The sequence below is a fragment of the Eptesicus fuscus genome, chromosome 21 (assembly GCF_027574615.1).
Source record: "Eptesicus fuscus isolate TK198812 chromosome 21, DD_ASM_mEF_20220401, whole genome shotgun sequence".
Taxonomy (NCBI): domain Eukaryota; kingdom Metazoa; phylum Chordata; class Mammalia; order Chiroptera; family Vespertilionidae; genus Eptesicus; species Eptesicus fuscus.
In genome coordinates, this window is record NC_072493.1 from 34,421,110 (window position 1) to 34,438,781 (window position 17,672).

At 43.1% G+C, this 17,672-nt stretch overlaps 1 protein-coding gene across 1 annotated transcript; it reads right to left on the reverse strand.

Moving 5' to 3' along the window:
- Window positions 1-4,470: 4,470 nt before the first annotated feature.
- On the reverse strand, window positions 4,471-17,148 carry GABARAPL2 (GABA type A receptor associated protein like 2). Its single transcript, XM_008139678.3, has 4 exons — window positions 16,997-17,148; window positions 16,612-16,667; window positions 15,259-15,431; window positions 4,471-5,082 (listed from the first exon to the last, which is right to left on the reverse strand). Exons 1-4 carry the CDS (start codon window positions 17,028-17,030, stop codon window positions 4,992-4,994), a joined length of 354 nt encoding a protein of 117 aa, XP_008137900.1. The 5' UTR covers window positions 17,031-17,148; the 3' UTR covers window positions 4,471-4,991.
- Window positions 17,149-17,672: the final 524 nt, after the last annotated feature.

Below are 17,672 nucleotides of genomic sequence, written 5' to 3' on the forward strand. Positions count from 1 at the left end.
TTATGTTGACATATGTAGCGCAAGGGCACTCATCTTAACTGCTGTATAGTATACCTTTGTATGACTATGCTGCATATGAAGTCTCCATTCTCCTGTTAGTGGACATGCTCTTATTAATGGACAGTTGGTTTCCAATTTTTTGCTCATTCAAACAAGGCTGCAGTGATCACTCTTATACATGACTCATACATCGGTAGGGATATTTCTAAGATACATAATTAGGACATGGGTTATCTGGATCTCAACTTTCCTGGATACTGACAAACTGCTCTCCAGTCTGATTGTACTGGTTTACACTCACAGCAGCAGTTGATGGGAAATTCAGATGCTTCACGTACTCCCTGACACTTTCTATGTCGAAACTTTTAATTTGGCCAATTTGATGAGTGTGAATTGGTATCCCATAGTTTACTTTCCTTTGCATTTTCACAGGGCCACCAACTGTGTAGTGTAAGTTGTATCTTTTAGTGTAGAGTCTGGTACTGCACAACTCTGTGGGGCACTGTTCATGTTGTAGTGTTTGTGAAAGGCACACTGTAGTTGGTGCAATGTGCAGCACATTCAGTGGCCTTGAGTGGAGTTAAAGATTTTGTGTTATCTTTTGCCCATTGTTCTCTTGGGTTGTCTTATTAACTGGAAGAGTTCTTTATTCTGGATATTAATTCTTTTTTGGTTGATATCTGTTACATTTTCTGTGGTTTCCATTAATTTTGTTTATAGTACCTTTTTTATGTTCAAAATTTTAAGATTTTTAATGTACTTAAATATATCAATCTTTTCCTTGATCCTTCTGTATTTTTGTATCTTGTCTAAGAAATCCCTCCTACTCCGAAGTCACAGATATTCTACTTTTTTAAAATATTATTTTGAGAGTATGTTTATTAAAGCTGGGGACAGTGAAACAAGGAAGAGCTTAGGATAGAAGCAGCAACAGGTGAGAGCCTGGGCGGGCTTTCTAGAAACATTATGGGAAAGAAATGAGCCAAGGCAGGGCTCTGGCAGTTCACTAGAGAGGCACAGTAAAGGCAGCCATGGAGACAGGTGCAGGGGGTTAGCCCCAGTCCAGCTGCCACTGCCATTGTTCCCTGGTTGCAAGTCTCATGAGAACCTTAGAGTTTTGGAGAAAGAAGTCACTCAAAAAGGATATTTGAATAGGCTTGCCCCAGGAGGGCATGCCTTACTCCATTTTTTAAGTTTTGCTTTTCTACATTTACATCTTTAATTCACCTTGAATTTATTTTAGGCATATATATTTTTTCATATATATAACTGATTATAGAATCAAATCATGGATTAACTAGTTCATCATTTCCCTTTGATTTTCATGCCACCACTATTATATTTTAAACATGTGTCTGTTTCTGTCTTGTTCCCTGGTTTATTTATCTCTTATGCCATATGGCACAATCTTAATTACTGCAAATACGTGTCTCCCCAGCTCGTCTTAACACTTTATGGTTATTTTTAGCCTTTTGCTCTTCTAGATGGATTTTAGCATCAATTGTCAGATTCTTGCATTAAACTCAGATTACTATCTGGGGGCAATATGCATCTTTACAATACTGGTTATTCTCATCCTTGAATGTAGTATATTAGTATTATCTCTCCTTTCATTTAGGTCTTCTTTTATGCCCTTCAACAATGTTTTATTTTCTCCAGGAAGGTCTTGCATATCTTATATTAAATATATTCCTACATGCTTATAGATTTTTCTATTAAGAATGAGATCTATGGCCCTGGACTGGTTTGGTTGGAGCATCATCCTGATATGCCAAAGTTTCAGGTTCAATCCCGTCAGGGTACATTCAAGAATTAACCAATGAATGTGTAAGTAAGTGGAACAACAAATTGATGTTTCTCTGTCTCTAAAATCAATTTAAAAAACAAAATAATGAGATCTTTATTATTTTTCCCAATTGGTTACATCTGGTATGTAGAAACATCATCAGTATTCATTTAACTTATCTGGTATCCAGCAACCTGCTGAATTTTGTCCTATTTTTTATACAGGTTTATGAGATATAATTCACATACCATAAACTTCACCCTTCAGAGACTTGCTTCTTTAGTTAGCTTTGCTTTTCAACATCTTTATTACTTTTTTAATGTTTTTATTAATTTTTAGAGAGACAGAGGAAGTGAGAGGGAGAGCTAGAAAGATCGATGAGAGAAAAATATCATCAATTGGCCACATCCTGTACACCTCTCACTGGGGATCAAGCCCAAAACCCGGGCATGTGCTCCAACCAGGAATCGAACCAGTAACCTTTTGGTTCCTGGGTTGATGCTCAACCACTGAGCAAACAGGCTGGGCTTTAGTTCCTGTTTTTAATGGGAATGCCTCTAAAGTTTTATAAATAACCAATTGTAACAGTACCATTTGTATTTGTTGACTGGTTCATCATTTCCCTAATTTGTTATGCCACCTCTGACATGTGTTGTTTTTTTAAGTGTGTTTTTTGGGGTGTGTTTCATTTAGAGAGAAAAGAAGGAGAGAAAGAGGAAGGGAGAGAAGGAGGGAGTTGATTGCTCAATAAATGCTAACTATAAATCACTTTTGAAAGAAAAGCACAGTAAGCTTCAGTAACATTTGCATTTTGATTTTCTTCCCCCTGTTTTTTCTCAGTTGAATTTGTGGGTTTGTGGTTGTGAAACAGAAACAGATCAAAAGGCCTTTGGAAAGTTATCCCCTCCCCCATGTCTGTTTAATCCTATTCTGTTCACATGTTCAAGAAGAGGGCACCATTCCTGCCCATCAGTCCCTCCCTCAAAGCAGGGGGCTGTTTAGTTATTCACGCAAGGCCAGAATCCTCCCAGGGACTTTTGACATTGTTCTCAGAAGAAATGCTCTTCCTTCTACTGGAGTTGCCAAGCCTATGGGGCCATCTTGCCATAACATGGAAGGAATCTGCTGGGAATGAAGTCAACGTAGAGGAAAACAAAACCAAGAGATGGAAAGAGTTTTGATGTCATCATTTGATCTCTGGTTCACGCTATGTCTGAAGCCAGTGAACCATCCTTGACAATTGAAATGATAAATTGCCTTTTTAGAGCTTAAGCCAGTTTGTTGGGTATTATGTCACTGCCAACAAGATTCCTGTAACAGAATTTGTTCCTTCCCCTTTACCTGGCTCACTCTGAGGTCAGTTTTTGTTTTTTGTTTTCAGAGGTCAGTTTCTGTTTCTAACTTGAAACTACCAGCAAAGAGGATCACATATTTTATTGAATCAGGTGTGAGAAAGACCAACAAGATGCTTATGACAAGAATGTTTCTTCTAAACAAAATAAAGCTCCATCAAGTTTTAAAAAAATAATAAGCATGTTTCTTCTGATCCCAAGTGGGAAGCTGACATCAGTAGAGAGCTTTGATGGGTTGCTTATATAATCTGGTAAAGAAGCTAAAGATCTTTGTTTCTTCCCTAGTAGAAATCTGACAGCCATTTTAAGTAGGTTCTTAGATCACTGGGTGATATTTTCTTTAATTCTCTATGTAGAGCTCTAGCCTCCAACACAATCTGTCTGGGGAAGATTTAGGAAGCAAGCAAGCATTTCCTGTTAATAAATCATGAAACTCGTGGACCAGGAAAAATCTAAATCTTCATTTTTTAGAAAGAAGGGATTAAGGAGCAGCACCTTAATAAGTGCAGGTACATATAAAGGCTATCTGAATATAGTTATCATTCCAACACTGTATGTAACAGTAAAAGATTGCAAATAACCCAAATACCATTCATAGGGAACTACTTAAGTAATAATCATATACCCACACATTGCAATACTATTTGCTGTAAAAATGAATGGAAGTCTATGGACTGATATGGAAAGATCACCAGGATATATTGTTAAATGAAAAAAAGCAACATACCTAAGTATATAATGTGTTTTCTTTCTATAAGAAAAAGAAAATAAGGATATATATTCATATTTAATTGTACTTCCAAAAATAAATACTAGAAAGAAACAAGAAGCCAGTAAAAGTAGTTTCCTATAGGCAGAAGACAGTGGTGGGAACTCTCAATGTGTATACCTTTTATAGAGGCTTGATATCTGAACCACCTGAACACATTAACCACTTAAAAGAGTCCTGCCCTAGCTGGTTTGGCTCAGTGGATAGAGCGTTGGACTGCAGACTGGAAGGTCCTGGGTTAGATTCCGGTCAAGGGCACATGCTCGGGTTGCAGGCTCGATCCCCAATAGAGGGCATGCAAGAGGCAGCCGATCAACGATACCTCTCTCATCATTGATGTTTCTGTTCCTCTCTCTCTCTCCCTTCCTCTCTGAAATCAGTAAAAAATATATATATTAAAAAAAAAAAAAAAGTCCCTTCTTATGACACAGGCCACTGCTTCCTATTCCAAGCTGTGCTGTCATGGCCCCACAAACCCTCCCTCCTCCTGGCCTGGCAGACGTAAGAGCTACTTGTCTGACTCATCTAAAAGATGGTGAATAAAGTACATGGTCACACTGCAATGCCTTTATAACAGGAAGTTTTATTGTTAATTATTTACCTTAATAGTTTCAGAAAGAGGAACAGATTAGCTCAGTCCAACATGATTGGCAGTTGGCAAAATCTAGTAAAGCAAGTGTTCTGATTGCTAAGGATTTAATTTGAATGCTTTTAATACTTAGCCATCTAACACTTCAAATATAGTCCAGCATAAAATGCATTGTCTCCCTCCCTTTCACTTTAATACCCCACCTACCTCACTTCAATATGGAGATATCTTCATTAAATATGATTCCTAGAAGAACAAGTTCTCTGGAGAGTATAGCCATGAGGACAGTGCACAAAAAGAAAAACTCAAAATAAAACTCTGTATGATAACTTACTAGTCTAAGGAAACAAAAACCTTCCAATATATTAAGAAATCAATCCAGTTACAAATGCACTAATAGGTCTATGTGAAGAGGTTGTGGTATAGTAACTGAAAATGGCCGGCTATTTACAAGATACACAAGCAGGTACAGTGCATCTAGCCCAGCACGGGCCCTCAGAAGCCAAACGTGTTCTCTCCACTGTAGGCCACATACAAGAATCCATCTTCATCTTTTTCCTTCTCGTAGAGTTGTCCCATAGTTAGGCTTTAAAGAGAAAAACAAAAAATATTGAAAATGTTATAGTTAGGCTCTCCCCACTTTTCAGCATCCATTAATTACTGAACTTTGTAAACTGGCATTGAAACATTACACACAGTTTTGCTGCACCAACTTTATATAAACTTTTACAGTACAATCCATGTTATTTTTCAGAAACAAACCAAAGGTTAATTTCTCAAGGTTCTTGCTGCCTGCTTTAGCACTATGTAATGGAGAATCTTTCATATACATTTGTAATATTAGAAAAATAAACCAGATTGCAAATCCTTTTTTTAAAATTTTTTTATTGATTTCAGAGAGGAAGGGAGAGAGAGAGAGAGAGAGAGAACATCAATGATGAGAGAGAATCATTGATCGGCTGCCTCCTGCACGCTCCCTACTTGGGATCGAGCCCACAACCTGGGCATATGCCCTTTGACAGGAAACAAACATGGGACCCTTCAGTCCACAGGCCAAAGCTCTATCCACTGAGCCAAACCAGCGAGGGCATAAATACTTTTTTTGTTTTAAATGCTTAAACCATGTACCAAATTTGTGGTCCAAATCATGTAAAATAAGTTAATCTGCATTCTCTTAACCAATATAACTGTATTTCTATAAACATAGTTATCTTGAAATAATGTTTTTAAAAAGAGAAACAACATTAAAAATTGGGTTTGATTACTAGGTCTAGGTGTTGGGAGAAAGATGACTTATGGATAAGGAACTTAATACTTAAACTAGCTACTCTCTCCCACAACTTTGGTGGTAGGTAGTAAAAAGAAATTCAGGTCTCATTAATGCTACATTCCTGTTGTAAAGAAGGTAAATGGAGCCACAAAAGATTAAGGTAAATTAGGCCTCTGGGAATCACAAGACTAGAATCAATTCTCCATTGTCCTGCTCCAAAGCAAAGCTATTTGCACTCACCTTCACACAAAGTAAATCCTTCAGAGGCCAGCTCTATCTAGCTCCTTAAGTGGGGCTGGCTGGTTAGTACTGGTTAATACATATACATTTAGAATGCTTTCTGAATGCCAAGGGCAAGGGGGAAAAAACGAAGCAAAATTAAGAGCCTATGAAGCCCATCCCTGTATGGATGGAGGACCAAGGAAAGGAAGAGGACATGGAGCTTACTTCTGCTTCAGGCTGGTTTATTGAAGATTTCTAATTTGTAATTACAAGTGGGTTCATTCTTGTGGAAGCTCCCCCAACCAAAAACCCTGAGCTCCAGAGACCTGTGTCAGCATCATCAAAGACAAGTTATTTTCCTCACATGCAATGCAAACATCTCTCAGATTGTATCTGGGATCCAAAGAAGCCCTGCCTGGCCTTCCTAAGGACCCTCCCGAAATAGATACTGCTCAAACTAAATATGTGGGTGGGAAAGCTGGCTTTCCCTAAACCATAAATTGGACTGCACTACCACCTCCAGAGTAAGACTTGTAACACCTGGAACCCTGGATGAGCTCTGGCCACATAACTGTACTATTAGACAAGAGAAATATGCTAAACATCAGTGCAGCCATGAGTGGTGAGGTCAACCACTGGAACCAGCTGGAGACATGAGAGGTCACCAGCCTGGACAGGTCACAATAGATGCTAAATGCAGGATTCAGTAAAACAAGGGCCACTGGGGTGGATAATGAGAGGTCCAGGGCCTAAAGCTGGTGAAACAATACTGCCCACTCTGCTGCTGTGCTCCTGGTGGGCTGTGTGGAACCTGCATATAAACAGGGACATTGGGCTACATTTATTAAGGGGAGATTTCTTCCTTTTTTATTCTTCCTACTGTTTTCAGGCTCAGCCCATTTGGCTGTGTGGGTAGATAAGAATTATTAAGTAACAAAGTGGGGGTGGATGAGTTTGAATACGAAATGGTGTGTCATCAGCATCTTGTGCAATGAAACAGTGCTCCTTGTGAGGATCTCTTAACCTGGAATTTGTAAAATAAGGACTCCCGGGAACAGCATGGTCTGCTAGAAATTTCTGCTATGACAGAAGTGTCATATATTTTTATTGTCCAATACAGTAGTCACTAACTACATTCAGCATTTGAAATGTGGCTCATCTGAATTAGAATATGCTGCCCTGACCGGGTAAGTTCAGTTGGTTAGAGCGTTGTCCCAATATGCCAAGAGTGCAGGTTCAATTCCCAATCAGGGCACATACAAGAATCTACCAATGAATGCATAAATAAATGGAACAACAAATCAATGCCTTTCTTTCTCTTTCCCATCCCCCTGCCCCTCTCTCTAAAATCAATCAAAAAAAAAAAAGAGATCCCTTTGAATTGGGATGTGCTGTAAGTATAAAATATACACAAGATTTCAAAGATTTAGTATGAAAAAAAAAGGATGTAAAATATCTCAATTTTGATTACATGTTGAAATGATGATATTTTGTAAAAACTGGATAAATAAAATATATTATTAAAATTAATGTCGCGTGTTTCTTTTTCTTTCTTAATGTTACTATTAGAAACTTGAAAATTACAAATGTAGTTCTTATGCCATTTCTATTGACAACACTGCCCTGGAACATGTGAGGACTTTGGGAACAGTGGATAGAGGGAGGAACCCCTGCTCACGAGAACATCGGGAGTGGTGGGTCTGAACCTTGGCTGCACATCAGAACCAATGGGGAGCTTTAAAAACATCTCCACACATAAGCCCCACCCCAGACCAATTATATATGAACTTCTGGAGATGTAGGACCCAGGCCTCAGTACATCAGCATGTTTTAAAATGCCAAAGATGATTCCATGTGCATCCAAGGTTGAGAACCAGTACCTGTGCCAAAGGGAGATAGCTGCTTGTCCTTTTTTCTTTTCTTTTTGAGATGCTTATCTTGAAGAGCCATGTGATCAGGAAGCAAAGTGACACGACAGGAAGTGAAACAAGGAGCCAGCAACTAGCAAAGGTGTTGAACAAGTAGCTGAGTCTCTCAAGACTTTTACCCTGACAAAACCGGTTTGGCTCAGTGGATAGAGCTTCGGCCTGCGGACTGCAAGGTCCCAGGTTCGATTCCAGTCAAGGGCATGTACGTTGGTTGTGGGCACACCCCCAGTGGGGAGTGTGCAGGAGGCAGCTGATCAATGTTTCTCTCTCATGGATGTTTCTAACTCTCTCTTCCTCTCTGTAAAAAATCAATAAAATATTAAAAAAAAAAAAAAAAAAAAGACTTTTACCCTGGTGGTTGGGAATGCCCCAAAGAACTCTACTTTTCTCTGAGATTTCTTGGCATAAGGCTAAGGGGGAAACGGCTACAGCTATTGCCACAATTCCCTTTGCCCCATTGGTCCAAGTGTCCAGGGTGACCTTGATGAGACCGGACCCTACTATCTCCCCCCTACTATTACCACAGTGTTTAGACACAGAGGTAACAGACATTGTGTGGAATTCAAAGGCAGCCACCCCTTGGTGCCTATGTTGTCTGCTTCCATCTGACAGACTAAGTTCTGCTCTTACTCTCTGTATGCTGTGTGACATACTGGAACCACTGTCGTCTAAGGCAGGCTCTGAGACTCTGAGCTGGGGATAATCATGGGGCTTTCTATCTTTAGATTCATTGTCTTTTAAGTGAAATTTGGTTTTTTAATTTGCTTAAGCAGTGCCCTAGCAGCTACAGAGGCTAATCATAAAAATCCTAACTATAAAAGCAAACCCGTGCCAAGCACTGTTCTAAGTGTGTTACATGTATTAACTCTATCCTCACAACAACCTTATGAGGCAGGTACTATCCTAATCCATAGTTCGTAGATAAAAGTGAGGCGGAGAGGTTAAATAATTTACCCCAGGTCATAAAGCCAGGAGACATTCTTACCACCAAGCTGTGCTGCCTCCAAGTGCACACACGGCTAGATCTAATGCCCCAGTGTCAGCATCCCTGTACCTTCTACAGAGATCTTCCTTAGCACAGCGCTTCTCACACAAACATGCATACAAAATCACCAGAAGGTCAGGGTGAGGCCTGTGACTCTACATTTCTAACAAGTTCCCAGGTAAGGCTACTGCTGCCAGCCTCTGCATCACACACTGAGTAGCCAGGTCCTGGCGGTCTCTCCTGCAGATCCTGTAATTTGACAAGGAGGTGGCTATGCCTAATGACTTTAAGAGCCCTCTCACTGTTCTCCTTTTCTGTCACATAGCCTTGTGTGGAAACTTTATTTAGTTGGCAGGAGCAATGTATCACTGTATCCTTATACTCAGGGTACCCATTGGGTAGGAACTTGAAAACTGACAATGCTCAATGCTAGGAGCTAAACACTCCATTCAGCAGCCTGTGACTGAATACCTTATTTTGAGGCTTCCCTGGGTACCAGAAAGAAGACTGCCATATCTGTACAGTGTGACTTGAAAACAGCCGTGTAGTACCAGGCCACACACACAGTCAGAGTAACTTGGCCTGGAGCCAAAAAGAACTGGGCCGCAAATATAGTTTGTTGGTTTTTCATGTTTTTATGTCCCATTAAAAGAATAGTCAAATGGAAGTGCAGGATGCAAAACATGACCCTAGTCAGCAGGCAGTCTATTGGAGAAGGCCGCTGTGTCCAGTTAAGACCAGTTCCATGAGCCTCCAAGATGAACTTCCCTCTAAGAACTCGCAGAGGCCACGACACAGCATTGAGCAGCCCACTGCTGGAGCACCTGGGGATCCTGAAGCACAGAGGCAGCTCTGATGTGTGTGTCTGGCTAAACTGCACAGGCTTGCTGGATGGCCTGACAATTCACAAACAGCACTACAAATCCAAGGCTTCCTGCCCAAGCTACTGGTTGCAGAAGACACCCAAAGGTGGCTTCCAGCCAAGTATTACATGCATTCCTCCGAGAAGGATGCTGCTGAGGACAAGGGTACTGCCAACCTTCCAAGCTCTGAGTCTGATCTGGATTGACTGGAAAAACCAATTGGCAGACCCAAGCCATGGAGCCAATCTAAGGTGTGGTGGGACCCTGAAGTATTGAATGGAATGAACCTAATCCCCTAAAACATTGTTTCCCACTGCTCCATTCAGGGTCACAGATCCAAACAAACTAACCAATAGCCTTTTAGAAGGATCCCTATCCAGGAATAGCCATGCTGCTGAGGGCAAACATTAGCTTTAAACTATTCAACAGCTTATAAATCAGGAGGCTGACCTAGAATTGTGTGGATGCCCTTTCCCTGCAGAACCTCCTCTTGTCCCCCAACCAAGGTCAGGTCATGGATACTGACTCATGAATTAGCTAACTGATAGGCACACCTGGCCACCCATCTGCTTTGAAGCGCACATGCTTCCACTGGACCTGGATTTATCTCTTTTCCAGCAGGGGTATAGATAGATGGGGTGAGGTGGGAGGACAATGGCCACTGCTGTAGATCCTGGGAAGACATTGGCCTCAAAGTGAAAGTTAATATGACCCCGAGAGTTCCCCAAAATTCTAAAAAATAAAAATTAATGTCTGCTTATTCCTTTTATCAGATTTTTCTCATATAAGTAAACCTTGTTCAATGGCTGAAATAAACCCCATTATTGAAGAGTTATTTACCCAGAAATTATCAAAAGTGCTTGATTTAAGCACATTTCTAAATAAAGTTTGAATGGACTATACAACAACACAACTTCCTTTTACTCAGTACCTCTTTTTAAAAATATATGTTTTTTTATTGATTTCAGAGAGGAAGGAAGAGGAAGCGATGATGAGAGAGAATCATTGATCAACTGCCTCCTGCACGCCCCCCACTGGGGACTGAGCTCACAACCCAGGCATGTGTCCTTGACCAGAATTGAACCTGGGACCTTTCAGTCTGCAGACCGACACTCTATCCACTGAGCCAAACCAGCTAGGGCCTTAGTACCTCTTTTAAGATCTAGAACCAACTAAACACCATAATCTTAAACAGCACAGGTTTACCAATGTAACATTTCCAAATTATCACATCTTAGAGATATTTTATTTAATAATATACTCCTGTTTCTATTTAAAACAGAGATGAGCAAGACTCTTATCTGTGTTCTAAACAAAAGGCCAAAAGGTAGGCACCACTGCCGGGTCTGGGTTCCCCTTCAACGACACAACTGAGAATCTGTACACTGACATGCTTTCTCAGGTCCTATCCGCACCAACCCATAGTTCTCTTTTCGTTTTTGGCCTGATACTGATGTAAGCACCTAGGTAGAGAATTCAACTTTCCAATATTAAATGTGAGAAGGTGGTTGAGATCCCCCTTTTTAAAAAACAGAACTCAGAAAGAATTTGGGAAGTAAAACTCTTAGGGACTTGCCTGTGTCTATTTCCAGAATCGACATCTATATATATACACTGAGTGGCCAGATTATTATGATCTCTGAATGCATAATAATCTGGCCACTCAGTGTATAATCCTATATAATAAAAGGCTAATATGCACATTGTCCCCTCGACCAGGAGTTCTACCAGCAGGCAGGCCGGCCAACTGCCCATGGCCCCTCCCCCTGGCCAGGCTGGTCAGACCCCACCCATGCACGAATTCATGCACCAGGCCTCTAATATATATATATATATTTATATTTTTATATTATTTATTTATTTATTTATATATTTATATATACACACTGAATGGCCAGATTATTATGCATTCAGAGATCATAATAATCTGGCCACTCAGTGTATAAAAGCCTAAGCAACCAAATGACCAGTTGATTGGTTGCTATGATGCACACTGACCACCAGGGGCAGATGCTCAATGCAGGAGTTGCCCTCTGGTCAGTGCACTACCACAGCCAACATCCCACAGCCCCTCTTCCCGGCTGGCCAACCTCCCACAGTCCCTCCCCAAGGCCAGCTCCCCACCACCCCCATCGGCCTAATCACTGGCCAGGCCAAGGGACCCCACCGGTGCAGGCCTCTGGTTTAATACTAACCACTCTAAACAATAATCACAACATTCTACATGGTGATCGCCTGTGTTCAGAACACTCACAAAGTCCTGCTCCAAGGCAGGTATAATGGAAGTCACTATCGCTCAGCCTAATGGAAGTCACTATCGCTCAGCCTCAGCATAAGTGATCCTAGTGCAGACCTTGCTGGATAGGGGAGGGCTCTGTAGGGTTGGATTCTTCCTTTCTCAACTCATTTCCCCAGCGTTTATGAAGCAGCGAACACTATCTGCAGGTTAAGGGAGGCTCTGGGCTTCCCTAAGGAGTCTGGAAAGAGCTGAGAAGAAGGCTGCTAACCTGCCTTGGGTAAGGAGATGGAGGAGTTGACTCACACACCAGCTTTAGGAAGGCAACCCTGAGGCAATTGTTTGTGCTATTAGGTGATTAGCATTTGCATAAAGCCCCATGATGTCACTTGTTTGTAAGCAAATGTGTTTTTAAGAATAACCCCCCCAAACAAACAGAACACTGCTGCTTTAAGTGTGGAGCAAGAAGTCATTAACTGGGGCAAAGGCATGGGCAAAGGGGCCCTCATTAGTGACTCAAATCCTGAATTGGATCACTGGTGTAATCTGCTTTAGGGTAGATTCTTACCAGGTTGGAAAGGCAAATGAGAATTGGAGAGAAAATGGCCCTGAAGCAGCCTCTGCTGCCCTAAGAATCACTTTTCATTTCCAATTCTATTTATATCTCAGGGATAATGGGGGGAGGGGGAATAATTGCTAAAAATTTGCAGCCATTTTAATTGTGAGATTAACGTGGAGCCATCAGAGTAATCTTAATGGCCTCAGAAGCCTGCTTCATTTCCTTTTAAGTATCAGAGGATCAGAATTCAAGGAAATACACTCAATGCCATAGGTAATAGTCACCTACTTCCTCCCACTAAGAAGCCACCTCCAGGAAGGAAGAAACAGAGTCTCAAAGGCTTGCAGAAGTTGCAGGTAATACAAATGAAGATTTACCTTCCCTACCACCTTAAGGGAAGCCGAGTGACCCCAAATGGGTGGGGCTCCCTCCCCTGGTGAACAGTGTCCCCAGCTCCACACTGCCCAGAGGCCTAAGAAGGAAGGCTAGAAGAGTCCAACTCTGGCTTGACACCCCTGGCAAAACCAAAGCTCCCTGAGCAACAGCTATAGCAGACCAATGACACCCAGAAGGCAGGACATAGGCCTGTGGATGAAAAGAGATTCTATGGAAAGTAACCTCACAGGATGATCTGATCACACACTTTTTTAAACAAAATATGGCTTTAGCCCTGGCCGGTTTGGCTCAGTGGATAGAGCGTCGGCCTGCTGAATGAAGGGTCCCAGGTTCAATTCCGGTCAAGGGCATGTACCTGGTTGTGGGCACATCCCCAGTAAGGGGTGTGCAGGAGGCAGCTGATCGATGTTTCTCTCTCATCGATGTTTCTAACTCTCTATCCCTCTCCCTTCCTCTCTGTAAAAAAATCAATAAAATATATATATTTTTAAAATATGGCTTTATTTCTTTTAGAGAGAGGGGAAGAGAGAGGGAGAAATATCCATGTGAGAGAAACAGCCATTGGCTGCATCCTGCATGCCCCCTACTGGGGATTGAACCCACAACCCAGGGATTGAACCAGCAACCTCTAGATACACATGACAACACTCAACCAACTGAGGCACACAGGCCAGATCACAAATTGTTAACAGAGCAGGTCATGATGGCTAGTCACACCCCAAGCATATAACTTTTTTAGTGAAAAATTCATCTTTGCCTTAAGCAAACCCTATCCCATTGTTCTTGTGCATTTGGTTAATATACCTTTGAAATAAGTGTAACCCCATTCTCAAGAAAGCACATAATCTTAACTTATCCTGTAATCCAATCCTCACCTTGCTTTCTCCTACCTGCAGGTAATCTTCATTATGTTACTTCCTTAATTTCAAATGCACAAAAGAAACTGAAAAACTGTCTCTCCCAAGGATTTGTGATCTTGTTTCCCAACAACTGTGTCATCTGTTTGGGCTCAAATAAACTTATAAAAATTCTCTACATGTTTGGGCATTTCTTATGTCAACAAACCTTAGGGAAGAACCTTCCATTTCTCCCCTATCCTGCGTCTCTGCCTAACACAAGGAAGGGAAGGTGGTGGAGATTAGGAAAGAGCAAATCAGACCAAAAAATAGCATTTCTGCTTTTTGGTTCTTAAGACCAAAAAAGAGCTTTTTACCTTTTGTGGGAAAAGGATTAGAATATGGCCTAGGCCTCTTCTAGAGCTTTCAAGGATTTTCAAAAGGAATATATTTTTTTGGCCACACTGGGCTAGTTCCCAGGGCTCCTGAAAGCCTTAGCTTTTAGAGGGGGAGCACAACAAATTAAACTTCGTTTGGGTCACAAAGATGAGATGCAGCCAGGAACTCACACTCAAGAGAGAGGGGCCAGCATCTGGCACAGGGCCTAGAAGTATTCAATCAGTAACAAGAAAGGACTGACCAGGGAATTAGACTGAGCCAGTCCATTTTCCTCTATCCACAGTCAGACTCTGACAGTGAGAACAGGTGGTACTAAGGGAGGCTTATCTGTAGAGAGACCTCAGAGCCCTTTGCTGGACGGCAGCCATTTTAGCGAATTGAAGATCAGGTGCAGCTAGAGACTCTCACAATTGCAGAGGTGACTGAATTTGGAGAGCAAGCAAGCAGGGTGGTTAACTAAAGCTGAGCCTCAGCAAGGCCAAGCTTCTGGTGGAGAATGACAGGACTTATTTCATGAATCATTTGGAGAAAATTATTTCAGGCTTCAGTTTTTGTTCTGTTTAGGGCATTGACGGTTTGGTAAGTACTGTGTGGAGTAACAGGTTGGGGACTCCATACGGGGCTATGTGGGGAGGAATACTGATGATAACCCCAGGGTTAAGTATTAAGAACAGCCGTAATAAAAAAAAAAAAAAAAAAAAGAACAGCCGTAATAAATAGGTTGGCTTGGACCTAAAGATTGAACTTTAACAAATCCAATTTATTTCCTTTATTCATGAATAAATGTTTGAATAAGTATATTAGCTCAAGAGTCCTCAGCTGTTTTAGAGGATTCTTAGGGGTTGAGACTAAATTTCATCATTAAAAAAAAAGTCCAGGTCTTGTTCTAGTTTCTTAACCCAAAGTACACTCTCGTGTATTGCAGCCCATATTTTCCTTGAGCTCCTGATATCAGGAAGTACAAAAATCCAGATTTCTAGTTAGGACATCTAAGAGTTTTCAGACCTCCAAAATTTTTGAGTTCTGTAACAGCCAAGCAGATGGCCAATACCAGTAAACATCTCTTACCTGGACTGTGGGACTGTCTTATCCACAAACAGGAAGATTGCCTTTTCAGAAGGAAGCTGGATCCTTTTCCTGATGATCCACATGAACTGAGCCACAGTGATGTCGGATGGAACCAGATACTTCCGTTTGTCAATGTCAACAATCTGAGAGCCTGAGACTTTTTCCACAATCACCTGGGAAAGCAAAGAGAGGTCAGGACTGGATTTCTCATGTGAGGCTCTGGCCTTGCATTGTCAGCGAGCTTGTGAATAATAGTGTGTGGGCAAGGAGGTGGGTGGGGAACTGCATAACATAAAGAAATATGCCCCTGGCTTAATAAACCACACATACTGGAGGTTAAAAACCGATATAAATATGTTAGAAGCAAACAGTAAGTGCTTCTGTGGTCCATTATTACATTTCTCGTCTCTGATCTCTGCATGCGTAAGAGAAGTACAGCTTTTCATACAAAGCTTTTCAACATTTTGTCTGGGCAGACCCAATGATATCTGGTGGGAGTTTCATCTACAGCCTATTATTCCAGCACCCCAGCATGGATCTGCCTTCACACTACAGGGGAATCAAGATCCCAGGAACACAGAAATGAGAATGGATGGACTAATGGGAACGATTGGCAATCCCAGCCAACCAAGAACCAAGCTCTTTATTCAGCCTGTTGCTTTTCTCTCGACTGGGTTTCTAATGTGTCCCTCCTGCCCCATCTCCTAAGGAAGTGTTCACAAGCAATGAGCTACCATAAACAGGCCTGATGACCGTTAAAAATCAATAGGGATTACAGAATCCGTCTCCCCTAGGATGGAAGAAATATAGGATCATATTTATTATAGATGACGGGAAACCCATGGAAGAAGGGGTTTTCAGCGACTTCTCAGGATTTTTTATTTTTATTTTTTTTGTCAGGAAAGGATGACAGGGTCAGGGTGAGAAAAGGGAGCTATTAGTCAGGTAAAGATGGAGGCTCAAAGTTCAAGATGAGACTGTCCTGAGACTAAAGGAGCACTTCCAAGACCAAAGTGACAGGCTCCCTCCACCACCGTTCCCCAAAGTGGCAGTGACCTGTTGCCCTGTCCTAGAATATCGTTCCTTATATAATTGGCGAGGGAGCCCAGAGACTGCAGGCAGCTCACTGGCCTAGATCGGGGAGATTCAGCACTGAAGCACCCTAAACAGCACCAGCTCCAGCTCCAGCCCCTCAAGTTCAGGTCCCGGGTAACCCCTAACCCAGTCTGTCCAGTCGGCTACTGTGACCGGGACTGGAACCTCAAGTTGTCGACTCTTGAATGGTTTGGGCCCCATCACGAGTCCCAGAAGACAGAGGTGACAGTGAGGTGAAGGGGCGGGGAGTCCACTCACCGGAACCCGGTCGGGATATTTCGCTCGGATCTTCGCGGATTCCACGCATCTGTGTTCTGGGGGAGAAACACCAGGCTGACTGTCGCGCCTGCCTGCCAGCCGGCCGGTCCCCCAGGCCCCCAACCTTCCTCCCCCGCGATCTACGCACGCCCTGGGCCCCGGTTCAGGCGTCCCCGCGGCCTCAGTCCTCGGTCTCCTGATACCAAGAGGTCCTCCCGATGGCGGCACGGGGTCTGTGGGCCGGTCGGGGGACCGGGATCTCGGAGACGCTAGCCCAAAGAGCAGCAACCGCCCTGCCCGGCCCAGCCCAGGGCCGCCCGAGTGGGGGAGGGGGTCCCACCCGCCGCGCCGGCCCCCACGGCCCGGCCAGTGTCCGGATTCTTACCCAGCGAGTGGTCCTCCTTAAACATCCACTTCATGGCGGCGGCGGGAAGGAGACGCAGCCGGCTCTCGGAGCCGCGGAGCTCAGAGCACCAACCACAACAACAACGACAGCGGCGGCGGTAGTGACTACACGACAGGCGGGACTTCCGGCTGCCGGAGCCTAGCAACCGGCCGGGGGCGGGGCTTCCGGCGCCGTCCGTCTGGTTGCCGCGCCAAGGGGCGGGGCCGCACGCAAGGGGCGGGGCAGGAGAGGGCCTTCGTGGGGTGTAAACTCGGGAGTGGAGTTGGTGACGTTGGAGTCAGGGGCGTCCGTCAGGGATCCTGGCGACTCGGGAGATATTCGGGAATTGGTGATAGGAGGAGGGTGTCGGTGGACGTTGCTGACGGGAAGGAGAGGTGGAGGGTCTGGCTGATAGGATAGGGCTCTTACAGAGGACTGTTCACGAGGGAAGTCTGACTGGGGCCCCTAGTGACAAGAGGGGTATTTTGTGGGGGTATGAATGACAGAAAAGGAGACTCTGGTGGTTCATGATGGCGGGGAGGGGGTTCTGTTTAGGGCATTGGCGGTTTGGGAAGTACTATGTGGAGTAACAGGTTGGGGGGGCTCCAACCTGTTATATTTATTATAGATGAAGGGAAAACCATGGAAGAAGGGGTTTTCAGCGACTTCTGATAGG